Source organism: Fusarium subglutinans, assembly GCF_013396075.1.
Source record: "Fusarium subglutinans strain NRRL 66333 chromosome Unknown NRRL66333_c0000063, whole genome shotgun sequence".
Lineage (NCBI taxonomy): Eukaryota > Fungi > Ascomycota > Sordariomycetes > Hypocreales > Nectriaceae > Fusarium > Fusarium subglutinans.
The window spans coordinates 99,486-125,705 of NW_023502126.1; the positions used below are offsets into that span (position 1 = coordinate 99,486).

Here is a 26,220-nt window from a genome sequence, read left to right on the forward strand (position 1 = left end):
ACTGGAGCTCATGGTACCATGCCTTCCGTTGAGTAACTCGTCAGCCGGTTATCCCACGTAGTTCTGCGTTCTTCTCAGGTCCAAAGACGCGTTGAATTCACAGACACGTTAGATGCCAAACTTCCTCCCAACGCCGCCGTATACGCCAGATCCCAAGTCAGACTCGACCCGCTGAGGTATGGACTATCAGTAGTCTGCTTCCTGAAGAAGGCATGACTCTCAATAGCGCCAGCCTTGTCTGCGATCGCCAGATTTGCATAGATATGGCCTGCGAAGCCGCCATTGCTGAGAGATCCAGACTTGTTGCCGGCGAAATACTGATTCCATTCCTCACGTACAAAGGGAGCTTTGCGGATATAAGCGCTGCTCGGCACAATTGGAAGCATGTGAATACCTTGGATGTAAGCAATTTCGTCGCCAAAGTACGTCGTGTGATTGATCTTTCTGTCCCAGAGAATGCCCGTAGCACGGTTCCCAATAAAGTTAGCCGGCTGGACATCGTTATCGCTTGCCAGGAGGAAGTACGACTGCAGGCTGCGCGCCGTCACGGCAAGTTGGAGGTTACCGCGGGCCTCGAGGCTGGCGTCACCAATGACTTTGCCCCACATCTTGATGGCATAGGTTGAGAAGGCGTCTTCTGCTGAAGACTCCTGGTCCTTGCCGTCAGGTGCCTCAAGGACGCCCCGGGCCCAGCTGTGGCCGTGGAACCAGTCGAAAGATCGTGAAAAAGGGAAGAAAGGGTCATCGGCTGATGGGTTAGACCAGTCACGGATCAGGTTGTTCACCCAAATCTTGTTGACGCCGCCGTTCTTGCTTAGCCAAGAGGGATCAAAGTGCGCAATGATCGCGGCGGTATACACATAGTAACCGTAGTGGAAGTTATGGTCATTATAGTATGTGTTGCCGAAGTCGATCGAGGAGTCGTTGTTCCCGTAGGATACAGACGAGACGAGACCCTTCCACAGACTATCGTAGCATAGAGGGTTCGGTTCCTCATTCTTGACGTACCTGTCAAACGCGGCTTCAAGCTTTGCAAGCGAATTGGCTGTCAAAGATCTGTCGCCAGCAATGTTGTGGACAGCATACAACGCTCTCGCGTAGACCGAAAAGGCGATTCCACCATAGTACTTGGATGTCAGATTGGTAAGCTTTGTGATATCCCGCGCGAGCTCGACTTTTGCAGCCTTGATGATTGACGCTTTGGCATCCTGAGATACCGTTGATGCAGAGCCCTGAGATCCCACCGATCCTAGACGCGGTGACCAAGGATTGAACCCAATATCCGTAGGAAGCTCATACTCCACCATAGTGAACTCATCTGCAAGTATAGCCGTGGCAATTCCCTTAGTTGTGCTGGCCAACTCAATATTGGTGAGACCCCTGGCTGTCTCTGTGTTAAACGACTTGACGTGATGCGGCAAAGCAAACATGAGCAATGTTCGTTGCTTTATCCCCTCCTTCTCCCACGCCAGGGTGTAGGTCCCAGTGCGGCCAGAAACAGTGCCCGAGATGGCTGCACTGACTGGATACACGCCAGCAGCTTTGTTAAAGACGTCGATACCGGCTGCTCCTGCAGGGTTCTTGGCAACTTGGACTGTTCCAGTAAATCCTTTCGGACCCAAGATTGTTCCTTTGTCAGTGATTTGAAGCGTCGGCCTCTCAGAAAGGCAGGTTTGAGTAAGATAGATCAGCCAACTCGACCCATCGCCTAGCTGGACACTCCAACCATACAGAGAGGGCCCAGGGACGGCAGCGCTTAGGTGAAGGTCGGTAATTTTCGAGAAATGCCTTTGAGATTGAATAATAACAGTGGCTTTGCTGTAGACGCCAGTGACGAAGGCCATGCCCTGAACAATGGGGAACGATATAAGAGGCTTTGCACCTCCCCTTGGTGCAAGATTAACGTTGGCAGAGAATGCCGTCAGCGAGTCCGTGGTCAAAACAGTTCCATTCTGCAATTCTCGCGCCGAAAGAGCGATCGATTGACGAAACACGGGATCTTCAAAAGATTTTACGGGGTTTCCGGGTCCGTAGATAAAGTCGCGCCGGTCGGTATGGGAGATAGACAAGCCGTGGCCTTGTTTGGGAGGGTCACTAGACCACCAGATCGAGTAAGGGTGAGTCCATGTAGCATTATTTTGATTATTGGCGAAGAAGTTGGCATAGAATTTGTTGGTTTGAATGGGGTTGTTGTTATTATCTACCCCAACCGGCATTTGCGGGTGATCTGCCCTCGAGGGGACTAGAATCGGTGGATCGTGAGAGATTTCCCCAAAGACGTTATATGAGCTTCGTTTCAATGCTGCTTCATTTCTGGACGCGCTGTCACTATCTGAGCGTCTGAGGTGGCTATGGCTATGCAGTCCATAGTGGTGTTTGGAAGCATGTATAACTTCGAATAGTAAAAGGGTTAGAATAAGGCAGTGGCGAAACATGGCTGGGAATTTTCAGTAAGAAATATGGGAAAAGTATTATAGATAAAAACATAGACAATGGGAAATTTGGTTTAGAAATAGACTTATTTACTTAGTAAACTTTTACAAGATTAAAGTTTTATTTATTAAGGGGGTTTTAAGTTTATTCATGCAAAAGCCTAATAAAACTTAATCCAATGCAATGCCAAGCTGCATAGCCATTTTATGTCGATCTCTTTTAACTTTCACATCTGCCGCTAAGTCATCTAAGGTCGTCGTTGAGATTTAACTTCCTGCTACAATCAAACCGGCAAAAAGTAACGAGCTACTACCATATATCAAACGGGGTAGTCTGAAAAAGCTGTTTGGTTCTTAAAGGGCTGCTTTCAGTATCGACGCTGCGTACTTGGCCGTCTGAAGGAATGGCCATCATAGGATCTGCTATCAACTCATTTTTTAGTGGGTACGTGAGCCGTAGCTAATATGCCTTGCATCGTGGATAAGGAGTTTCTGGTAGAAATGATTGTTAAGACATGGTCACGGGCTAAACTGTCGGTTTCTCCAGTAACTTGCGGAACAGTGCCATAACAATGCTGCACGGGCATATACTTCAACTCATTTAATTCAGTATGTACTAACAACTATGTAACTATGTAACCATATCATGATCTTTCCTCTTCATGCGGGCGACAGATAGCCCGGCGAAAGCTAAGGGTCTCCGAAACCAAAGCATCGACTTAGGCAGCTGTAGCGAAACCAATACGAGAGTTGGTGGTATCATATACAGAGTAGTAGTTCTCAAGGAACTTCTGTCCAATAATGATGTTGACACCAGAGGAGCCTCCATCGGAGATCCAGGAGTAGTACTTGCCAGAGGGCAAACCGAAGTTGCTATACTGAGCAGTAGGGACCAAGTACTGTGCGGGCGTGAGGGTGTAGGTGGTTGATCCAAACTTGATACCAAAGTTGGAGGTAGGCTTCTTGGTGAAGGCAGCAAGGCCGGTTGAGCTGTCAGTGGAACCACCAGCGGCAGAAAGGAACTTGTTGTAGGCACTGGTAGGGATGTAGATAAGTGTAGTGCCGGTGTCGACAATGCCGCTGCCTGATCCAAGAGTTGTAGATCCATAGGTAAACCCAGCAACGGAGATACCCCAGTACTGAGAAGGTTTGCCACTGGTAAGGACTGGGAAGTAGGTGAGGGAACCGGTGTACTTGGAGCTGTCGACACCACCGAGCGTCAACTCTCCATTGGTATCACTATCATCGCTGCCAGACTCTGGCTTGAAGGAGACACCCAGCACCTCGGATGAGATTGAGCCTTGGCTGTAGAGGTTGTCCATAAAGGTTGGGACGGTGTTGACATTGGAGACAGTGTCCTCAGTAAGGTCAACGGGACCGAAGCCAATGATGCCATCTACACCTGAGAAGCCGCTGGCACTGCTAGCAGCACCAATCGACTGTGCGGAAACACTGAGGCCGCCAAAGCTGACCTTGTCTGTGTACTCAGTACCAGAGAATGATCCAGAGCCGTAAGAGACGCTGACAGAGCCGCCTGTAGACTTGCCAGTCGATGTTGGCTCGCACTTGGTCTGAGCACCACACCAAGTGTTCGAAGCTATTTCAGGTCAGCGATTGTTTCGATTTATGTTTGAAAATAGGTCACATACATCCAGTATCGACGATGAGGTTCCAGGTCTTGCCTCCAATCACGACAGGCGCAACGTACGAGACATCCTCGTTGGTAACAGAGCCAGAGCTAACAGCATCGACGTGGAAAGACGACTCTCCATTGACCTTGCGAAGGCGGGCCTGGCCCTTTTGGACGATGGCCTTGAGAGAGCTGGCCTTGACGACGTGCTTCAAGGGGAGAACGGCAGTCTTGGCTCGAGGCTCAAGGGGCGAGGCGGAAACGGCTGCCGCAGCGGCAAGAGTGAGAGTGACAGCGAAAAGCATCCTGCTGATAGTATAAGAGCCCGGAGACGATGATTGAGATGGTGAGAGATTGATGAGATGAGATGGTATTCAGTCAATGACAGCCAGGCAGTTAGCTTATTTATATCTGTTGGAGTTAATAATATGACTTGATCTATCTACAACTCCTCGGAAAACCGGCAACGTGGACGGCATAGTTATCTCTAGGCTTGACAAGTTAGACTAGGCTCTAAGCACCTCTCAATACTCTAGATGGTGTTCATACTTGGTACGAAGTGATCGTCCTGTGGATAGCCATGTTGAATGCGATATGCCACTAGCGTGACGTGATAAATAGCACCTACCGCATTGGGTAGGTTCCGTTGCCAACTTGCCAATATGATAGGGTGCACGGCCGGCGAAGCGCCAAACTAATCTCTCAGTGCCGAACTCTTCGTCCAATGAGCTTCTTTCCATATAGCAGTGTGACATTAGTACCCCAGAATCACGCCTTTGATCTGCGCGATCGCTTGGCATCGAAGCTTGATCGTCTGATATAAAGCGACAGCCTTTCGCTGCCGTGATATCCGAAGATCTTTTGTACGAGCGATATCCATAGACCTTCGACGCAGGGCAACCCACAGCCTCTTCGAATTAGCTTATCGATCGGACGACTTTATCTCTGTTAATATCGTCTGGCTTTGTTAGACCTTATTTATTTAAGAAATAAATACAGCTTTATTTCAATAAGAGAAATAGTTTAAATATAGCTATCTTACTATATTTATTTTAAAACTCTTTAATAAACTTCTATAGAGAATTATATAATAAAGTATCGTTACCATAATTACTATCTGGTTTCTTAACTAAATCCCTCAGCCTCTTGCAAAACTACCAAGGTCGTGAGGTTTCGCAGCTTCCGTTTATGTCATTGAAGCCTAACATTGTCCCAAGATATCTCCTGTTTAATACTACTCTACATCGGCAAGATGTGCCGTTCCTTATCATCAACATGTCTTGCAAGATCACTTACCTCTTTCGCCCAAGGCATTTGTAACAAAGTCCCTTATCTTCGGTTTTGTACCCTATCAGCTTGCAATGTTCATCTGTCCAGGTCTCAATCTGGTTAAGCCTTGATTGGGTGCTAACAGAAGTTCCCAGTTGTCCTGATTGGGCGTGGTCGCCGGACAGTCGACAGGGGTATGGCCCCCACCGCGTCTCGTACCGTGCCGAGGTGATTGACGAATATTGGCAATCCATTTGCCGGCTCTATATCCAGGGCAGCCTTGAGTTTAATGTTCCTTCAGATACGAGAAGGCGGATTTGTTAGACCGGATCGGAAGAGATAATCCGGAGGGATGGGCCACCAATGGCAAGAAGAAGGAGAAGATGTAGAATGCGCTACATTTGCTGTATGATCTATGAATATGCATATTGACTTTCGGCGGTTGCCACGAAATAATGTGTATAAATTCATGGCCCACGATCCTGTGACAAGGTTGAGGGGTTCGAAGTAGCTTCAACCTCAATATACATAAAGGTAAAGAACAGAGATTAATATATTTTAGTAATTTTCCCCCAGCCTTCTCGCGCAAGAAGCCATACCTTCTTTCTCTCTCTCTAGCTCTTCACACGCTTTTGTTATTGCATCCAGAAATATACCAACACCAATCACAGTCAGGATATGCCATCATCCAGGAAGTTCAAACAGCCAAGCCCACGGCCACCCATTTTGGTGCCAGGGGTGTCAGCTCAGCACAGGATTCCAGGTCGATATTCCAAAGTAAGTATCCAAATAAACAAACCCCAATAGCCTTCAAGGTACATGAATTGCAATTCCAACTCTTGACCTTTGGAAACGCTGGTTGAGGCCAATGAAAGAGATGACTTAGTAGAGAACGTAAATAGACGACAGACGATGTAACGTAGCCTGCAGCCAGGCTTATCGATAAGACACGTGCTTTCAACCGTAATTGTCGCGCAACTACCGTAGCTAGGAGCATTGACCAAGTCAGTCCAAGCATTAAGAACTCGTCAGCAAACTTAAGTTAATCAGGGGCTGGCGTGGAAGAGAAATGCCCTGATTCCGGGGTATAATGTATATATAAGGATATGGACCTTGACTTATTACTTGTTCCTCATTTAAAGACTAGCCTTAGTATTTTCTGTAATTTACTAGTATTTACCATTTAGGGTAGGCAATAGAAGCTAGTATAGTAAAACAGTAAAAGCTTTTATTTCTATCTATAACTTTATTTAATAGAATAAAATTTTAATATAACTTTTAACACTTTTAATATTTAAGAAAAGTCTTAGCAAAGAGTATCTCAGAAATGATCTGCTGGGCGGTTTGTATAACTTGACGTTTTTGTAACTAAGGCTCATGGCGACCTCAAATCAGCGTCAAGCAGACATTCAGCTGCTCCACTCACATGCATTACATCGCTATGCTAAACGCCCTGAGTCTGAAAATCAGGCTGTGAGCAACCAATACTTGTTGCACCCTGCACACCACAGTGGCGGCGGTGTTTCTGTGATTGGACATCTGGCTGTGCTGGGGGTTTGAAATCACAAAAGCCACTCTCCGTAAGGCTTTCTACGCAACCCCGCAATTTCGTCAACCTGACCTGATGTTTCTTCACTATTCGCATCCTCAGTATTTTGACACTGCTGCTCTGAACGTTTCTAGTTTATTGCAGACGACTCTCAGTACTTATAGCTATCAGTCCAAAGATACACCAGAAGGAAAAGCCTTTGTCACGGCGCTGGCTTGCCTTCGGCTTAGTTTTTCCTCTTTCATCAAAAGCTCATTCCAACGTTTTCAATCACCATGGCTGACCCGCTTTCCATGACAGCTAGTATTGCCGGCGTCATCGCTCTATCAGATCTAGTATTCAAGACAGTGTTCAGCTACACGTACAAGGCAAAGGAAGCGAAAAAGGATGCTGAAAGCCTCAAAGAAGAGATCAGCGGTCTCTCAAATGCCTTGCGCATCCTCGATGCTTTGGCATATGAACTTGAAGCAGAGAATGGACCACGCGATGTAGCATTGAACACGAAGTTACTTGACCAATGCCGAGAGACTCTTACTGCCATCAACCAGAAAGTGCAGAAGGCTGTCAAGGATTTCGACGATGCCTGCAAGTGGAAGCAGTTAGCCGACAGCTCAAATGGCCGTTTTCCTCTTCCGAGACCAAGGACCTCCTAGAAAGCCTCTCTCGGTGCAAGGCGACCATATCTCTGGCAGCATCAGCAGATTCACTATCGAAACTTCAGACCGTTCTCTCACATCAAGTGACACACAACACAAAGATTGAAGAACTGGTCCAGAAAGTCTATCAAAAGTCAGTAATCACAGCGAGCATTTTACTCGACAGAGAGAAACAACGCATCCTTGAGTTTTTTATGAAGCCCAACCTGAATCCACAGCCCAGTCTCGATCAGAGTATCAAATGGCGCCACCCGACGACAGGCAACTGGCTCCTGTCGAGTACTGAACTCCAGACTTGGTTTGCTAAGAATGGGTCTCTGGTTTGGCTGAACGGCATCCCCGGCGGTGGTAAGAACATCCTGGCTGGACTTGTTATCCAAGAAGCACTATCACGGAGTTCATCTGAGGTTGGAGTGGCCTTCTTCTTCTGTGATTACAAGAACACCGAATCATTGATCCCAACTAAGATACTCGGGGCAATTGCATCGCAACTTGCCCTCCAGAATGAGGAATCGTTTGAACACCTGGAGGAATGCTTCAACAAGCTCTGCCCCTCACGAGCGTTGTCCAAAGAACCTGAAGTAGCCGATCTTCGAGACACGATAGCAGCCATGATCAAGACATTCCGCCAAGTACTGATAATTGTCGACGGCCTCGACGAGTGTGGTGATGAGATGAGCAATGTCACTAGTTGTCTATCTGATCTCGCTGGCTTGGCTGAGCCTGCCGCTGTCGCGCTCTTTAGTCGCAACGAGATGCAGATTCGGTCACGGATGGGCAAGAACTTCACCGAGATCCCAATCGAAGCCCATACTGAAGACATCGAGAACTATGTTCGCTCAGAGCTTGGACAAAGAATTCAATCTTGTCGACTTTTAGTGAGGAAATCTGAAACGAGGGACGCTATTCAACATGAGCTTATTGATAGAGCTCACGGAATGTATGTATCCCAGACACTTTGATTCTATGATACTGACCAAATTAGGTTCCGTTGGGTGTCTTGTCAGCTAGGTTATTTATGCGAGTTTGGAACAGACCATGATCGACTTCAAGCGCTCAAAGAATTACCACCAACCTTACCTGACAGCTACCGGCGAATCCTCGAAAGGCTCAATACTCGGCCTGCTAAGATCCGAAAGATGGTTCAACTCTGCCTTCACTTCGTTGCCTTCTTTCCTGCACGGTTAACTGTTTTGGAGCTTTGCCAAGCCATCTCAACGCCAGATGAGGTTGGAGCACAACTCAGTGAGAACAACACCTACATTGAAGATGATGTTATTCTTCATTGTAGTAGTCTCATAAGAAAGTCTGCTGATGGAAGAGGTCTCGAGTTCTCCCGTTTCACTGTCCGAGAATTTCTCGAAACAGAGATAGCGGGTCTTGAGGAGTATAGGATCTCGCGTCCTAACAGTACGTCGCTCATGGCCCTGAACTGTCTAAGGTTCTTGCAACTGAAGAACATCAATGTTTCCGTACAAGACCAGACCAGATTCCTCGCAGACTTAGAGAAAGTGGATAGTTCGCTCCCGTTCTATCGACATGCCGCTGCCTACTGGCCCATGTTAGTACGAGAAGGTTTCCACAACCTAGATGGGCAGCTACTACTGAAAGTAGTAGAACCACTATTCTGCCAACCCACCTCCTCCAGATTTCGCTGCTGGAGACTGGGTATGGACTACTGCATAGAATCGCCTCTCTAGGACAGGAGCCACAGACTCGCTGGTTAATGGAAGCGCTTGTCCGCAGGGGTGTGGACATCAATGGAATTAACGCTAACAAAGACGATATTTCTTGGCGTAATTCGCCTCTGGTCCACCATCTACGTCTTGGTTCAACCTGCTACGCAGGCTATCTATTGGAAATGGGAGCAGACCCTTCAGTGTGTCCGAACGACACCGTAGGCATTAACTGTTTGGATGCCCCATCCTGTGCCGGTCTTAGAGACAATCTCTGCTTCCTTGAACAACTACTTACAGTCTCACAAGAATCAAATGTGCCAGTCCGTTGGAACCGTGAGGTGTCTTTAATCTTACCAATGGGAAACGGTAATCTGGAAATACAAGTCAACAGTCTGGGTCTTGCCTCCTTTTTTGGATACATTGAAATTGTCAAATTCTTCATCGAGAAGAAGTTGTTCACTATCGACATGACGTCGAAGGGTGGTGCCACTTGTCTTCACCTAGCGGCATTGGGCGGTCAATCGCGCATTATAGAATATCTTATGGATCACGAACATCCAGTTGACGCTGTGGACGAGTATGGGAATTCGCCACTGCATTACGCGGCAGTCAGCGGACATTTGGATGCTACGAAGATTCTATTGAGTAAGGGTGCACGTGAATCGAATGCTTTAGGTTCGTGGACTCCTAAGATGGCCGCACAGGAACATGGGCATCATCATATTGTCGAGCTTCTCGACAAAGAACCCGGATGTTATAATGAGTCTGACCCTGACCCTGTGAGAGCTCAGCGACATGTACGTGGACTTCTTCGCCAAATGGAGACAGCTGTTCTTTCTAACGACTTTGAGGGCTGTCGCAATGCAGTGATATCTGGGTGTCCTCTCAACGGTATTATGCCACAGTCTGGCTGCACTCCTCTCTTATTTGCGCTGATCCAGGGACGATTTCGAATTGTCGCCTGGCTCGTTGATCGTCAAGCCAGCACCCTGGTACAATGCGATCTCTCTGATGGCCAAAGGTCGTCTGCAATAAATATTGCAGCTAATGATCCCAAGCTACTAGAGGTTCTTTATACTATGATCCATCGATACACCGAGCAAGGTGGCGATCTGGTGAATGGGCCTGACGCACCTATCTTTTTTGCTGCCAGGAAGAACGTGCGAGGCCTTCGAATTTTATTAGATTACTTGCAAAAGCATATGAAACACTGGAGGTGAGTCTTTCGCTATATGTTGAGTTTTGTTACATTGACTCAGCTCTATCTTTACAGTCGAGACAATACTTCAAGGAGACAAATTCTAGATCGCCGTTTCTTATCACGTCGTCTCAATACGAATGCTTTTGATGAAGTCACAGCGCTTCATGTTGCTGTTCTCAATGACAACCTTACCAGTGCTGAGCTACTTTTAGAAAACGGCGCCAATATCGACTCTCTAAGCGCTCATGGCTTCACTATAATTGAACTATCTCAGTCGCCAGAAATGACAGCTCTACTTTTGAAGTATGGGGCGTCAATGGCTCCGCTACTTACACTTGGTCTTACTGAAACCATAGATCACTGGAGCAATAGGGGACTTAAAAGTAAAGCGTACGCGACTATGGAGGCAGAAGGATCTGGCGCTCCTGTGGCATACGAAAAAGATCGATGGCTAGATCTTGACATGTCACCCCAGTCAACTTTTATAGGGGATGTGAGACACCTTCTATCAGTGCCGTATCTCAGGGACATTCTGCTGGATCCTCTGTTTTCCCATCCAATGCTAGGGAACTACATTCTTAATTCCCCAAAAACACATTGCTTTCTGTTGAACAGTGGTCTCCAGCTCGAAACTCTGGACCCGTTTCCCTGGTATCGCATAGGCCGATATGACTTCAAGTACGTCTCCATTCTCGGAACGTCATTCCGCGAGACTGGGACAGATAAAACAAGATTTGCAGGGGAAAATTCCTTACTATTTTGACGGGGTTGTATATAGTGATGATAGAGAGTAGGGAGTGGTATGAAAAGAGGTCTGTATTTTTTACTCAAGTAATCACTCTACAACCTGTTCAGCCATCTATTCGGTTTACTCCTCAATCATGAGGTAGATTTACATCAACGCGTTGATGGGTTGTCTATTGTACTACATCAGCTTGGCCTTTGGACTCGCCATCACCATCACGGCGCTTCTTCAATTGCTAACATTTCCTATTTAGAATAAATACAGGGTTTACCACTCTTTATAGCCTTAAACAGGACAGTAGCAGTTACCGTTACAGCAAGGATTCTGAACATAGTTGACTGTCAGCTCCCCACTATCAACGTTATTACCAGGATTCGTAGGAATGCTGCCACACTGAGTACATCCATGGTCAATAATACCCTGGATCAAGTCAATAGCCCGGGTTGTAGTGCCACTTGCACCATTCTGGAAGAAAGCACAGATAGAACCGTATTGGCCTGAGGCACAAGCGATTTGAACTAGATTTTATCAGTCAAATGTACTGCGTTTCGTTGCTGTGGACATACCATGCTCTGGCCAGAAATGATCACCCTGTCCGCGAGCTACCAGCTGCTTTGCTTGAGTTAAAACATCGTTCAAGCTAGCGTTATTGATATTGCAAAAGCCAGATCCTCGGCAGTTGATGCCCAGTGCTGAAGCAGTGGAGAGAAGAGTGCTAATAGTTAAAGCGTAATGCATAGTGAGGTTTATAAGGAGTCTGACAAAGGGCAGATTGGTTAATGTAAAGGTGTTTGTAGAGATGATTCTAACAGTTGTTATAGTCTGATAATATAGCGTCCGTCGAGGAGCTGAAACGTTAACTTATATAGTTCATACTTTATAGTATAGGCAGAGGAGGGATATTTCAGGTTAATGGCTAGACTAAGTTCTTAACATGGATTGTTTGCCTAAAGTCCTGTGGCGGCCGATTCTACTTGGCCAACTTCTCGAAACCTGCCAACAGAACCTGATCAGGCAGGCCGAGCTTTCCGATACCTGCAGTCTGAGATATTCCTTATGCAGTAATGATGGGATGTATCGTGACCATCATGATGATATCTTCTACTGCTTTACAGTCGGCAATATTCAGCTTTACTATTGTCTTACAGAAATAGGAAGTTCGTAAAACGGCATGCGTCGATCGCTATAATATCCTTGGTCGGTTGGTATGTGAGAAACTTCAGGGAATCCACTTTAACGTCATTGACTTTAGGTAATTGTCAAAGCGTTGAGGTGGGCCGTGATGATGATACGAAGCCGAGTTCCGGGCCGTGTGGAGTTTTGAGTCCTTCAAGGTGATCGACAATGCAATAACCATCACAATAGGTCCACTCCTTCCCAGATAGGCAATTCAAGTTTATAGGCAAAAAAGACGTAGCAGATAGAAACTGCCAAGAGAACCACATGTAGTCAGCAGAACTTATAAATCTACACAAGTATCTACTGCTTCGTGACAATAACGCAGAAATTCACAGCTCTTCACAGATCTACCACTCAACACACTTTATCAATACCAGCAAACACGTCCTTCTACTGCATTCAAAATGAAGCACTCTGTTATTCTCTCTTTCTGCTCTCTCGCCGCAACTACATCCGCCCTAGGCATTAACTGTCGTGGCTCTTTTGCCTGCGGTGGCGGCAGCGGAAACCTCATCAACCTCAAATCCATTGTCGACAACATCCAGCCTCGAGACCGCTTCTATCCAGCTCAACAGCAGATTGCCTGCACAGGCGATACTTGCGCCTTCTTTCAAAATGGCGCCAGCGGCACTGCCGAGCAGGTTTCTGCAGACCTGCAAGCCCTTTTGGACCACGGTTGCAAGAAATGCGGCTCGGTTCCTACTCAGCCTGGCAATAATGTTGCGGATGGACAGTTGACAGTTAACTATGTTAGCCATCCTAACTGTCAGGGAGCTTGTTAGATAATAATTACTATATAAATATATATTTAATTACTACTTTAGTATCTTAACATATTTACTAGTATTAAATAGTTAAAATACACAACTAATAGTAATTAGTATTGAAATTTTAATTAAATCTACATATTACTACTTAATACTTATTTATTGTATAACTTATAGCTAGCCTTGGATATTAGACTAGTAGCTCAGAAAAGGCGTATATAATATCATTTAGTTACGATTTAAGGCGGCCGCTCTGTCTCCAGACCCAAGATTTCGACGCTAGGTCTACGCTACCGACATCCGGGTATCCGAGCTGGCCCATTATCCGACCCAAGCCTCGTATATGTACGGATATGGACCTCGAGATCGGCAATCGTATTTTTCTGTCAATCACCAGCAGGCATAGCGCCTATGACATCACCAGTCGGCTCTTGCCCCACTACTCTCTCACCCTGCCTCACGACTATCGCTAAAAGGAGAAATGCGTGCTTTTCCCCGCGAGCCTGAATCTCAGCTTCACGTCAGTTCAGCTGAGAACTTCGGGACATCGGCCCATCAAGGTCAAAGAATCCCAAAGGGGAAATTCGTATGAATGATCTGCAATGCAGCAACTGAAAAGGCAAACAGAGATATACCGTTTTAACGAGGTCCATTCTAGGCAGAGCATTGATTTACCTTGATTCGGGTTTCCCTTTCAAGCTCTTACTTGGCGATCAAGACAACTGTTCCAATTACGTATCTGCTATAGTCTCCACGTACAGTCCATGACCTGCGTCACTAGTGTTATGTATCGCCACTTTCTGGTGCTCGGGGACCACTTGCGAGCATACAACGTAGTTGTTCAGATCAAATGTGACAGACCTTCGCGGGCGAATGATATTACACTGACTTTACAAGCATAAGATCAACAGTGAACAAGATGGTAAGGCAATAACTCGACTCTTAGTCCTCTTCTTCAAAGAAGTATAAGTAGTCTTCATTCTCTATGCGAAACTGGTTCATGCTCACCAGCTTCAACATACCTTATCTACCATTAACAACACTCACCGCTTAAAATCATTTTCAACTCACTCAATATGCGTTTCTCATCCACAATTATCCTATTCGCATCCACCGTTGCTGGCCTGGGCATTAATTGCCGTGGCAGCGGCTTGTGCAACCTCTCTTTCGGTCCCAGCATCCAGAACATTCAGGATCAGATTGGCAATATGATTGCCGATGGTCAGGGGGATAGATTCTTTGGCGATGGTGGTGAGTTATCTTTAAACCAACAAAACCTCACCAATGTTAATGCCCGAAATTTCAGCCCAAGTCGCTTGCACATCAGGTGACGCAGGTAACATATGTGCGTTCTTCCAGAGCGGCGCTTCTGGAACAGCCAACGATGCTTTTCATTACATACAGGAGATCATCGATCACGGTTGCAAGCTTTGTGGAAGTGTTCCTACACAGCCAGGAAATAACGTGGCAAACGGGCAATTTACTGTTAATGCTGTTAGTAAGCCTTGTTGCGAAGGAACTTGCCACTGTTAAGATATTATTAAAATAGGTAGTTTTATTATTAATAAGGATATAATAAAAACATATATCTAAGCCTTATCTAAAGTAATAGCTAGTATATAAAATCTGTGTCTAGCGAGTTACAGGTTCTGCGCTCTATATTTAAGGAAAACTACTGCCATAGCAGTGTAGTTTTCTTTCCCACCCTTACTAAATAGTTATATTATATTAGACTTAATAAAGAAATCTCCAGCTTTATAGAAGAGCAATTTTCGTCTATAGAATCTCTTATAATTATTTACTATACCTACCAGTTAAGCTAAATGAGTAAAACATCCACTTCAGGTAGCCGTATGGCCACAGCCCCTAGCTTATTTATCTATACGCGTATTCATTCCAGGCCACTAAGCCTCGGAGACAGGCACAGAATTATTATTAGCTTAAAGGCAATATTTCAGGCATTGGTAAGAGCCAATGGCATATCTATCTACTTAATTTCCCTTTGCAATGTGACTAAATTGTCTTTAAAACCTCAATTTGTAGAATATTCACAACTTTGAAAAAACTAGGGACCGAACCACCGGAAATGAATCCGAGGGAGCTAACATTCTAGAACCACTTACTCCGTACTCGGGCCATGTAGCCGTTTCAGATGCCACGCCGCTCATTCCAGCTGTGGGAAGTTCGTATCATCCTAGCCTAATGTTGCAGATTGGCGGAACAATTGGCCTAGTTATCGGCGCGATGACTGCAATTTCGAGCTAACGGCACGAGTCAGGAGCAAGCGGCTTCTCGTTATATATCTTCTCCAAATCTACTCAGGAAGTTTTCTTCTGTTCTCGCTGTATCGTTCATTCATTCATTTTCTAGTCCTTCGTTTCTTCTGTTTGTATCCCTCAACTAGGAATCTGGCATTCCTCTCACATTCGTTTTTAAACACTTAAACTCAACGTCTTCACAATGCGTCTCCTCGATGTTTTCGTCGCCGTCGTGGCGTTTCTCCCTACCTCCTTCGCCGCTCTGCCAACTCAAGCCGAAGGCTTTGCCTCTAGTACTACTGGTGGAAGGGGCGGTCAGGTCGTGCACCCCAAGAACAACCAAGAACTGGCCAACTACCTAAAGGATAACACTGCTCGTGTCATTTACCTGCAGCGAAACTTTGACTTCAAGGGCTCTGAGGGTTCTGCGACTGAAATTGGCTGCGCGCCGTGGGGTACAGGTGCGCACTGCCAGCTTTCTATCAACAAGAACCAGTGGTGTACCAACTATAACCCTGGTGCTCAGAAGGTCACTGTCAAGTACGACAAGGCTGGTCTGAACCCTCTTATGGTGGGCTCAAACAAGAGCATTATTGGTGTCGGTTCCAAGGGTGTCATCAAAGGAAAGGGTCTTCGTCTTGCCAATGGCGTCAAGAATGTCATCATCCAGAACATCCATATCACGGACCTCAACCCCAGCCTGGTTTGGGGAGGCGACGCCATCACGCTAGACGGCACTGACAACATCTGGATTGATCACTGCACTACCTCTTTGATCGGCCGCCAGCATATTGTTCTTGGTACTGGAGCTAGCGGTCGTGTTTCCATTACAAACAATAGGATTGACGGCGTGAGCCCCTGGTCCGCTAGCTGCAACACCTATCACTACTGGGCCATCCTCTTCCTCGGAAAGAGCGACGTGCGTAACAAAGACACTATATGGTACTGACAATTTTACTAACGGGTTTTAGTTAATCACCTTCAAAGGCAACTACATGTACCACGTTTCCGGCCGCGCTCCCAAGGTTTCCGGCAACACCCTCCTCCACGTCGTCAATAACTATTTCCACGACGTCTTCGACCATGCGTTCGAGATTGAGAACGGCCAGGTTCTCGCTGAAGGAAACGCGTTCCAGAACGTCAAAAACCCCCTCAAGCCTGGAACTAAGGGCCGTCTCTTTACTGTCCCTACTGCTGGATCTGCTAGCTCCTGCAAGGCTTCTCTTGGACGCGCGTGCCAGATGAATGCCTTTGGAAGCTCTGGTACCTTCCCTGGCGATGACACTGGTTTCCTTGGCAGCTTCAAGGGCAAGACTATTGCTTCTGCTGCTAGTGCTCAGAGTGCTAAGAATGCCATGACGAAGGCTGGTTTCGGTCTTGCTTAATTGCACAGCCAGTCTTTCACTGACTGGTACTATTCACTTCTACACTGGTATTGTATTCTATACAATTGCATTGAAGGATGGTCGGAAGGTGGTTGGATTAGAGTAAATACTATTTGTTGAGTTTAAGAAAAAATAAGCTGGTCCAGCTTGTAATGAACATTGTGTTGAGTGAAATACAGATGGACACAAGATATTAAACAACTATGTATCTACAAATTATAAACATAAGAGCTATTACCGGACCTTTATCAATAAGGAGGTAGCAGGCAAGGCTGAGATTGCACTACTTATATAACTGACACAAAGCAGGAAGAAATGTAGCATTTCCTAGCTAGGTCGAGTTCCACGACACTACCCTTGACTATCACACTCGAGAAAACACCTGTCAATTTATTAGTTGTAACAGTTATGTAGATTCCAATCACCAGACCTTGGTCGGAACTGCGTCTTGTTTGTGTTCAGCTTTGGATTTCTCGTCGTTTCAGGAATCCCTGTTTATCATTCAATCCCATAAATCGGCCCCTGCTTTGACACATACGCGTATAGCCGGTAATTTTTCCGTTGTACGAGATTCTTCCACCGCTCAAGGACAGAGGTCGTATGACTAATAAGCTTTTAGGGAGACCGATATAGCCATCATGGAAATTAAGTGCCAGTGGATTTCTGGATGTTGACCTAGTCTTTATTACAGTACGGAGGGTTCCTGCTTAACCATAATGTCAAAATCTCCTAATTTCGATTCGTTTTCAGTTAATGAAATCGCACTGCAGTGTGCTTTTTATTGGAAAAAAGAGGCTCCATGATCCATTGGCTTTAAGTAGTCTTGCACACTCTTCCTGCTCTGACAAAGAAATCCCTCTTCCTTTTGACTAAATTCCAAACCTTTCACTACTCACAAGATGCGTGCTTGCCCGCAACTGGTTCTCATCCTTTCGGCCATCGCTGCTGTTGATGGTGCGGCGGGTTCTAATTGTCGCCATGGACGGCCGAAGAATGGCAATTCGATTCCAGATGTCTCCGCCAACCCGTATCTGGCAACAGCAAAAGATGCCTCTAGTATTATTCCCACTATTTCGACAACAGTAGAGTCGGCGAAGACTGGGCAAGCGCAAACCGCTGTCTCGACTGAAAAGCCTCAAGTAACTGAGCCTACCATTGATGCCGGGGATATCCAGCCTCAAGAGCTCGACACGTCATCACAGAATACAGCTTCACTATCGACATCGCGCCAAACGAGAAGTACCATGGCTGCTCTGAAGGAGCCTGCCAAGAAGTTTTGTGGCAAACCTAACGAATCCGAGGTTCTCTTTGGAACGCCGTGGATTGTCTTCTCCATGAACTACAACTATCAGTCTATCAAAGGCTCTTCCTGTGTCGGCTACTACGACTACGAAGGCTCTGGTGATAACCAGACCATACACTGGAGCCGCTCCAGTGGAGCGTGCTATGGGACATTGATCCTACTGTCGGCACGAACCTCGTCAAGGGTTACAACTTTATCGGTCTCACACAGGGTCTCGAAACAAGGCTCAGTGATATCAAGAGTATTCCCTCCAAGTACGAGTGGACCACTAGCAAGACTACTGATTATAAAGGTATGGTACTGGACGCTCTTCGTCTGCGAGATGAGGGAACACGCATGCTGACTATTGCTGCTTACCAGGGAATGTTGTGTACGACTTTATGACCTCTGATACAAAGGGAGACTCAACCACTAGCAAGGCGCAGGAGCTCATGCTCTGGCTAAACTGGCAGGGAGGTCAAGTTACTATTGGATGGGGTGAGGGGCCAATCGCTACCATCGATGGACTATTTGGCAAAGACGGCTGGAAGCTGTACCAAGGCGTCAACGCCGATACTGGCATCACAGTGTCCTCGCTCCTTTGTCCCGAAGATGGCCAGTTCGGTGACGAAGACGGCGGCAGTTTTGAAGGTGACATCAAGGACTGGCTTGTAGCCCTGTCCAAGGAGGGCGTGTTCAAGTCAGACACGTATGTCAATGTTGGAAATGCTGGCATGGAACCTTACTACGGCACTGTCGACTTTGACAACCATCTGAGCCTTCGGATCAACGTTTAGAGGAACGAGTTATGAAGGGATTGAGCTTTCTGTTCTGGGTAGGTTCTAGAGGCGCAATTGTATTCCAAGATGTCCAAACTTGCATTCATTCGGCTCCTCTTGGACTGCATGTGATTGAGCACATATTTCGACTAAAATACACCAATTCTAACAACAGGTAAGCCCAAGTATTTATTCAGATCACGCCAGAGGTGGGCAACACTTCTAAGTCTATCGCATCAAGAGAACGGTAGATAAGCTATGTATATTAAATGGCCCCAAGGTTTTGTTGCTCTGAGAACCTGAGCTTGTATTCGCTGGTGGTCCAACTTCGGCAGCGCTTGACTAATCGGAGTCAAAGTTAACGTAGAAACCTACACTAGAGCCTCCAGCAGTGGCGAGGAACGCAGTATCATCACTAGTACCCCCTGACGAGCCAATATATGTAGTGTACCAGTAGCTACCGGTGGCAGCACAACCCGAAAACATGTCACACTGCACCTCAGGCACAGAGCATTCCAATCGGCTACCCGGGGTAGGTGTCTCGCAAGTAAGGTACTGCTCCTGATCTGGCATGTTGGTGGCATCGCATACAGTGAATGCGCTGGTGCCATCGCCAGGGAAGTAGCCGCAGATAGGCAAAGTGCCGTCGAGCAACAGGCGACCAGTAGTGGCGTCGATGGTGAAGTAAGCCGTAGAATAGCCTTGGGCGTGGTTGAAGAGAAGAGGAGTGAAGCGGTTTCGTTTCGCTAGAAGAGGTTCGCCACTATAAGTTCCGGACGCAGGGACAAGTCGGAACATCGGGACGGTGGTGGTGGTGGGAGCTGCAGTAGTTGTCCCTTCAGTAGTGGTAGTGGGAGCCTCGGTGATTTCGGATGAAGCAGTGACTGTGCCTGAAGTCGTCACAGCCTCAGTTGTAGTATCGGCTTCAGTGGTAGAAGCTACCTCAGTGATAGCGGTTGATGTAGCGAAAGTAGTAGCCTCGGTGGTTGTATCGCCGGAAGTTGTTGCCTCGGTACTGGCAGTCTCTGTTCCAGTAACCGCCGAACTCACTTCAGTCGTTACTCCAGTGGTTGTGTCAGCAGAAGTGACTGCTTCGGTTGTGGTGCTGGCAAAGGTGGCTGAGGTGTCGGAAGACTGCACAAAACTGGACGCTGCTACCGTTGTCGCAATGGAAGATTCAGATGCTACACCAATTCTGTTAGCAAGGAATGATAGCTAAGAGTACATCACTTACCAGAAGAACGAGGCTTACAAGGGCCCGCGACCGCAACATTAAGACCAGCAAGGCCAACGGCCAACAAACGAAGGATGCTTAAGTACATGATGATTTAAATGAGTGACTATAGCGAGTGAAAAGAGCGACAAGACGTGGGCAAGATAAAAGAATTTAGCTAGAATTCTGGGAAGCGGGCTTTTATTATTACAGAAAAATTAAAGACCGGGAAATGAGCAATGTGCGCTAGTCGTATCAGTGCCTGTAGGCCGTCAGTAGTTTGTGTTAGCAGGCAAGCTAGTGGATTTGAGCTGATAAACACCAACGCCACTGCGGGCTTTTATTCAATAGTTTACAGGCTAAACTTCTATCCAGCACTAAGAAATGCTGGAAAGCCCCCTGAGTAATTGTTGTACTATTTTACTGAGACGAGCGCTGTCGCGGAGTTGGTGAAATAATGATAAAGACCGTTCTAGAACTTTCAGTTAGGGAGTTTTATAGCTCCTCTTGGTAAGGTTATTATATAGAAGTTATTTATTAGCTTGGAAGGTAATATCTAAACATAATATTAGTAGAGAAGAATCCAGGCAGCTTCTTCTATAATATGGTATACAACAAGTCTATAATTCATACGTTCAGTCAAATTCGAAACTCTACACCTCTGCAATGTGAACGGTGGCAACTCATGCACTGCACTTGAGATGGCCCCGTAGTGATAGCATGTTGGCAAGTGAAGATAACCTCCGGCTGGGGAGGCGTATGAGAACAACAGTGCATCTTGACTGCCTGACGTGAAATGAGCGGGGATGGATATCACGTTGACGATAGGAAAGTGACTGCTCTGGAAGAATATCAGTTACATCAGGTGATCTATGCTGGCATCAGGGACAAACAGTAGTTCGAGATTCTCGTCCAAGATCTTGCCGAGCTGAAGCAGGCCAAGCTTGATTAAGTTTCACTCCAGTCAAGTTCCGAAACAGCTCGCTCGATGATCTAAAGTGATATCGGCCTCATTGAAATGGACTTGAGAAAGCTTAGACATTGCAGGAAGTGGCAGAAACCTATACAGTTATCGCTCAATCAACTAGATTCCGACTGCTGATTTAAGCTTATTGCTCAATCAACAGAGCAGAGCCTCAATAGAATGTGTCAGATTCGCATTTTGAGCACAATATAGTTCAGGATGATAAATGATAGGTCAGAAAGCATCTCCAAGAGTCACCAAGACGGCGAATGGGAGACGGGTTTTTGGTGTTTAAGGTTGGAGGAGCTGACAAGGCTTACGGCTTAATCTCGAGGGGCGAGCCTGAGCCCAGCCCTTTTCGGTCTAGTATGAGTAATCGCTGGTTGCTAAGACAGATTGCTTGGTATGCTAGCCTCGGCCAATCTCAGCTGTGGTAACATTATCTTAGCATGAGATAAGTAAGTGGCAGAGGGACTGCCGGGTAGCATGCTGTCGATGGGCGCTAAAACTTCGACTGAAACAGTGGGCCAGGGCCTGTAAAACAGGGTTTAACGGTTCTGTAGATCCGAAACCCGAATCCGTAAATGTTCATTGCCAATTGATTTGGCAAAGCATTTAGGTACCCGTATATTAATAGATACTACGTCGTGTTAAGTCATGAGACTCTGTGGAATCTTCTAATATATAAAGCATTCCCGTTGCGTCTACAGAGTAGTAAAGTATTATTTAACTACTTCCCTATTTCTTCTTAGTAATTCCCTTTCTTGCATACATACCAATCTCAGTCCAAGTCAACCACTCCTACATCGCCCTTAATTGCCTTCAGCCAGTCGCCAGAAATGACAAACAACACCCAAACCCCCGAAGGCTATGCCCCCTTCGACTTGTACCCTTACAACCCATCTCAGGGCCCAGCGTATGCCTTCTTAGGCCTTCTCGGAGCGGCGGGAATAGCTCACTTCATTATGATGTTCCCCTATCGATCAGCCTTCCCGATCCCCATGATAATCGGGTGCGGCAGTACGTGGCCTACCTACTCACACCTGTGACGTTCTATTTAGCTGATACTGTTTCTAGTGGAGGCCGCCGCGTATTGGTTTCGATCACGATCTCACGACAACTTGCGACAAACATTGCCTTGTCCGATCCAAAACCTACTCGTCCTTGTGGCCCCGCCATTCCTCGCCGCCACCATCTACATGTCCCTCGGCCGGATCACGAGAGCTCTCAAAGCACAAGAGGCATCGCTTATAAGCCTGCGATGGATCACCAAGTTGTTCGTCCTGGTTGATCTGATCTGCTTTGCCACGCAGACTGCCGGTGCCATCATGTCAGGGAGTGAAGACCTGGACGAGGCAAAACGAGGTCAGACTATCATCATCGGCGGTTTGGTTCTCCAGATCCTTGCTTTTGCCTTGTTTATAATCTGTACTCTCACTCTACAGCTGAGGATCCGAGCAAGTCCCCCAGTACACTGTGTTGCTGGTGTGATTGCGCACTATCGTCGATTTTTTTTTTTTTTTTTTTTTTTTTGCACTCTACTGCATCAGCGCCTTGTTCTTGGTCCGTAATTTGGTTAGAATTGTCAAGTATGAGCAAGGTGGCGACGGCCCGCTATTATCAAACGAAGCTTTTTTATATGTTTTTGATTGTTGCTTTATGTTGGTTATTATATTAATCATCCTCAAACTACACCCCGGCCGGTTAATTTTAAACGCTCGGCGGTTAGATGTTTTGAAGGAGGATTTGCCATTAGTATTAAGGTCAAGACTGAACCAGAGGCTTATCTAGTCCTATTTTGTAGCTACTTATTAAAATAATATATTTTTTAAATAATACTATAAGTACAGAGTCTAGTAATAAGTTTTTCCTGACTTAATTAATTGTTTTTTTTTATAATAGAAGAGTTATAAGCAGACATTTATGCTGCCCTTTTCACCTTATAATCGCCCAGTCTTAGGTTAAATGGAAAGTTCCGTCAATCGAGTCAAGGAGAGCTGGCGGTGGACCCTCCTTGAACTCACTGGCCAGTCACAAGTTTACGCATCGTATACGTATAAGCTAAGCCTGGCGAATGCGCGCCACCTGAAATATCTTCCCGAGATTGCGGCAAGACTTCTCCGTCTACCAACTTTCCAATCTAAATCCCAACAAACCAATCTACATTAGCCTAACGCAAACTTGCAGTCTGAAACCCAGCTGTCCAAAGACTGCGCACTTTTTTGCCACCTGACCGCCGTTTCCGGTACGGGTATGCGTAAACCACACAAAAAGTCTCGGCTCGGCTGTCAAACATGCAAAAGACGAAAGATCAAGGTTAGTTGTGTACCCTTAATCCGATCTCCTGTCCCCTGTAATGCCACACCGTGCCGTACTATGTGAGTCTGATCCCGCTGACTTATCAAGTGCGACGAGGTCAAACCGCAATGCGGGAAATGCGTTCAATTTGGCGTATGGTGCGACTTCTCTCCTCGACGACCAGGTCCCCAACCTTCTCTCAGTCCCCAGCCCGTCAATCAGTCACGGCGCCCGGGCCGTCCCAGGTCAGATTGGACGTCATGGGCCGAGCAGATCTGGGCTCACGCAGCCGAGTCCGCTACACCAACTCTGAGTACGAATACGATGGATCTTGAGCTTTCACACCTACATGACCAGAACTGCAAAGACTCTTAGCGACGGTAGCGGTTCCGAAACACTACTTTGGTCTGAAGGTGCGCCTCGAGTGGGATTTCAACACAACTGCATCCTCGAGCTCATACTCTCGTTATCATCATTTCATCTGGCGCGGGTCAAACCTAATGATGAGCAGCGATATTCATTAATTGCAGAAACACACTTGACGGCTGCGTTACAACCAGCGATGATATTGATTAGCAATCTTGATGGAGATAACAGTCCAGCTGCGTATCTCACATCGGTCCTGATATGCTTCGTCGCTCTCGCAAAAGGTCCAAGTCCCGGGAATCTTCTCCCAACCAACATTGAAGGACAAGTTTCGTGGCTTCATCTCCTTCGGGGTGTGCGTTTAGTTGTCGAGTCCGCTGGCTGGTCTTCAATATTCTCGGGTATGCTGGCAGAGTATGCTCCGAAACCTAGTAGCGATACGCCAGAACAAAACGCAACGACTAACCCAGCCTTAATGGTTGACGGCATCGAAAACTGGCACTGCTCTTTGAACGGAATCTCGAATCTAATTGCTCAGTTAGCGGAAGAAAAGTTGCGCGACGTTTACGATCGTGAGCTCCAGGCGCTCACTGCCTGTTTTGAAAGGACATTTTGCAAAGGGCAAGATGCTGCCTTGGATACAGCTGGTAAGCTTCAGGATGTCATAGGCTGGGTCTATCGGCTTGAAGATGAATACATGGAAGGGTTACGCCAAGGAGATCTTATATCAGCAGTCATTTTGGGACATTTCTGCGTCCTACTTCGGACAGTTGAGGCCCAGTTTTGGTTCATGCACGGATGGGCGGCCCATGTCATAGGGGAGATTCTTGTCATGTCCCCCGACGCTCGACAATGGCTCTCATGGCCAATTGCGTATCTGAACCAAGAGAAATAGCCCAATGATACCTAGATTCAGGGCGGGCTATGACAACTAGTAGCCGCTTCGTAACTACTGATATGGCCCAAGAGATGACCCTTACCCATGACGGAGGTTTTTCTCCAGAACCTTTTCGAAGTACCCACAATGCAAAGGTCGCGCATACTCTAACCAAGCACATCGAATCTGAAGTGCTTCGTGCGAGGGAGGAGGGGAGTCGCCCGGAGTATCGTTGACATTGACAGTCCCGACATCAAAATGGATAATAATGAAGGTCTATTAGAAAAGAAGATGGACTGCCAGCCCTGCCATGTCTTTAATTCCAGAAGGCAAACTTGACTTGCGAAGTTGTGATGGTCACGGTGTACCTTCAAGACGAACATGGACCAGTAAAGACGGCTACTTTCCAGAGTCTAATGTCTATGCTGCGTAGTATTCTGCCCTATTTAGGTCCAGTGCCCATGGCGTTGATCAAGATGAACGTCACTTGGTTTCGCAACGACTCTTGAAGCCATCCTGGTAGTCCCCTGATCAAAGAGGTCCACCACAAGTTTGAAGGCACAATGATCTGTGCGCCGAAGCCAGAAATGACCTGGTTGAAAATCCTATTAGCCACAACCTCAGGTGGTGTAACTGTATCCTTAAGTTTTCCCTTTGCGACCATCTCTGCAGTCATGGCCGTCCTAATCCAAGAGGGATGCACAACACTCGGAAGCGTCAGAAGGTGTTCCTGTATGACGAATAAGAAGAGACTTACCTGGTGCGAACGCGAGGGGCTTTGTAGATGTATCTCAGCTCCTGGCCAAGGCCTTCGTGGAAAGCTAGTAGGCCGAGCTTGGTGGAACCATAGGCCACATTAGTTGCTTGCGTGGCGAAAGATGCCTGGCTAGCAATGTTGACGATGTGGCCGTGATCCCGCTTAATCATGCTGGGGAGGCACTGCTCGGTTAGGAGGTAGGGAGCGAGGAGGTTTACATCAAAGAGTTTCCTTAGGTAAGACTCTGGCGAGTCTAGTATAGATGTCAATTCTGCGAACCCGGCATTGTTAATCAGAACGGTCGGATTGCCGTGGTCCTCTCTGATCTGATCAACAACTGAGGATATGGCTTCCGACTCCGTGAGGTCGACCTTGTAGAAGCACGTGTTTGCAGCTAAAGAATGTCAGTTGTTTGTTGACAGCACAGTATATCGCCATAACATGCGTGGCGACCTAAAAGGACTTACCCAGCTTTGTAGCAGGAGGGTTCCGATCCATGATCAGGACCTTGATACCCTTTTCAGCAAACCTTGAAACTATCGCAGCTCCAATTCCACTGCTTCCTCCGGTGACAACTACAATTTCACGGCTCCAATCCCACGAAGGGTCGCTGACATGATTCTTAACCTTCCTCTTGGTATACCAAGCATTCAAGTAACCCAAAGCCTTGAGGGCAAGAAGAAGTCCGGCAGAGAGTTGAACTTTTGGGTTTTTGGCCAGCTCAATGGCTTTGGACAGGATCTCTTGTTGTTGATACATAGCTATCAATGACGGAACTAGGAGCTATCTTGCTGGGTGATTGATATATAACGATTAAGGAAGAAATAAAAATACCTATGGTAGGAAAAAAACATTATTGAACAGGGATAATATCCTATAGATATACATCTCATCGGAAGCTAGATCGGCAACTTGGCCTATGCTTCCCTTACAT

The 26,220-nt window shown here is 46.7% G+C and overlaps 11 protein-coding genes across 11 annotated transcripts; 6 read left to right on the top strand and 5 right to left on the bottom strand.

Annotated features, from left to right (window-relative positions):
* Window positions 1-74: 74 nt before the first annotated feature.
* Window positions 75-2,216, bottom strand: FSUBG_6214 (glycosyl hydrolase family 81; the record flags this gene model as incomplete). Its single annotated transcript, XM_036684390.1, has 1 exon — window positions 75-2,216. One exon carries the CDS (start codon window positions 2,214-2,216, stop codon window positions 75-77), a length of 2,142 nt encoding a protein of 713 aa, XP_036538279.1.
* Window positions 2,217-3,151: 935 nt separating this feature from the next.
* Window positions 3,152-4,367, bottom strand: FSUBG_6215 (uncharacterized protein; the record flags this gene model as incomplete). Its single annotated transcript, XM_036684391.1, has 2 exons — window positions 3,152-4,029; window positions 4,082-4,367. The coding sequence occupies 2 exons, from the start codon at window positions 4,365-4,367 to the stop codon at window positions 3,152-3,154; spliced, it is 1,164 nt and encodes a 387-aa protein (XP_036538280.1).
* Window positions 4,368-7,155: 2,788 nt separating this feature from the next.
* Window positions 7,156-10,788, top strand: FSUBG_6216 (uncharacterized protein; the record flags this gene model as incomplete). Its single annotated transcript, XM_036684392.1, has 6 exons — window positions 7,156-7,478; window positions 7,538-8,476; window positions 8,522-9,097; window positions 9,154-10,431; window positions 10,489-10,719; window positions 10,773-10,788. The coding sequence occupies 6 exons, from the start codon at window positions 7,156-7,158 to the stop codon at window positions 10,786-10,788; spliced, it is 3,363 nt and encodes a 1,120-aa protein (XP_036538281.1).
* Window positions 10,789-11,446: 658 nt separating this feature from the next.
* FSUBG_6217 (killer toxin Kp4 SMK-like core) lies at window positions 11,447-11,899 on the bottom strand (the record flags this gene model as incomplete). The annotated part of the gene is made up of 2 exons (XM_036684393.1): window positions 11,447-11,679; window positions 11,728-11,899. The coding sequence occupies 2 exons, from the start codon at window positions 11,897-11,899 to the stop codon at window positions 11,447-11,449; spliced, it is 405 nt and encodes a 134-aa protein (XP_036538282.1).
* An 845-nt stretch (window positions 11,900-12,744) lies between these two features.
* FSUBG_6218 (killer toxin Kp4) lies at window positions 12,745-13,122 on the top strand (the record flags this gene model as incomplete). The annotated part of the gene is made up of 1 exon (XM_036684394.1): window positions 12,745-13,122. The coding sequence occupies one exon, from the start codon at window positions 12,745-12,747 to the stop codon at window positions 13,120-13,122; it is 378 nt and encodes a 125-aa protein (XP_036538283.1).
* Window positions 13,123-14,183: 1,061 nt separating this feature from the next.
* FSUBG_6219 (killer toxin Kp4 SMK-like core) lies at window positions 14,184-14,773 on the top strand (the record flags this gene model as incomplete). Its single annotated transcript, XM_036684395.1, has 3 exons — window positions 14,184-14,358; window positions 14,414-14,601; window positions 14,744-14,773. The coding sequence occupies 3 exons, from the start codon at window positions 14,184-14,186 to the stop codon at window positions 14,771-14,773; spliced, it is 393 nt and encodes a 130-aa protein (XP_036538284.1).
* Window positions 14,774-15,567: 794 nt separating this feature from the next.
* Window positions 15,568-16,750, top strand: FSUBG_6220 (pectin lyase precursor; the record flags this gene model as incomplete). Its single annotated transcript, XM_036684397.1, has 2 exons — window positions 15,568-16,284; window positions 16,337-16,750. The coding sequence occupies 2 exons, from the start codon at window positions 15,568-15,570 to the stop codon at window positions 16,748-16,750; spliced, it is 1,131 nt and encodes a 376-aa protein (XP_036538285.1).
* Window positions 16,751-17,649: 899 nt separating this feature from the next.
* Window positions 17,650-18,829, top strand: FSUBG_6221 (xyloglucan-specific endo-beta-1 4-glucanase A; the record flags this gene model as incomplete). The annotated part of the gene is made up of 3 exons (XM_036684398.1): window positions 17,650-18,123; window positions 18,186-18,345; window positions 18,414-18,829. The coding sequence occupies 3 exons, from the start codon at window positions 17,650-17,652 to the stop codon at window positions 18,827-18,829; spliced, it is 1,050 nt and encodes a 349-aa protein (XP_036538286.1).
* Window positions 18,830-19,153: 324 nt separating this feature from the next.
* FSUBG_6222 (activator of stress 1) lies at window positions 19,154-20,133 on the bottom strand (the record flags this gene model as incomplete). The annotated part of the gene is made up of 2 exons (XM_036684399.1): window positions 19,154-19,995; window positions 20,046-20,133. 2 exons carry the CDS (start codon window positions 20,131-20,133, stop codon window positions 19,154-19,156), a joined length of 930 nt encoding a protein of 309 aa, XP_036538287.1.
* Window positions 20,134-21,827: 1,694 nt separating this feature from the next.
* Window positions 21,828-24,547, top strand: FSUBG_6223 (sterol regulatory element-binding ECM22; the record flags this gene model as incomplete). The annotated part of the gene is made up of 5 exons (XM_036684400.1): window positions 21,828-22,008; window positions 22,066-22,374; window positions 22,434-22,473; window positions 23,471-23,599; window positions 23,644-24,547. 5 exons carry the CDS (start codon window positions 21,828-21,830, stop codon window positions 24,545-24,547), a joined length of 1,563 nt encoding a protein of 520 aa, XP_036538288.1.
* Window positions 24,548-24,971: 424 nt separating this feature from the next.
* Window positions 24,972-26,045, bottom strand: FSUBG_6224 (retinal short-chain dehydrogenase reductase; the record flags this gene model as incomplete). Its single annotated transcript, XM_036684401.1, has 3 exons — window positions 24,972-25,212; window positions 25,287-25,680; window positions 25,754-26,045. The coding sequence occupies 3 exons, from the start codon at window positions 26,043-26,045 to the stop codon at window positions 24,972-24,974; spliced, it is 927 nt and encodes a 308-aa protein (XP_036538289.1).
* Window positions 26,046-26,220: the final 175 nt, after the last annotated feature.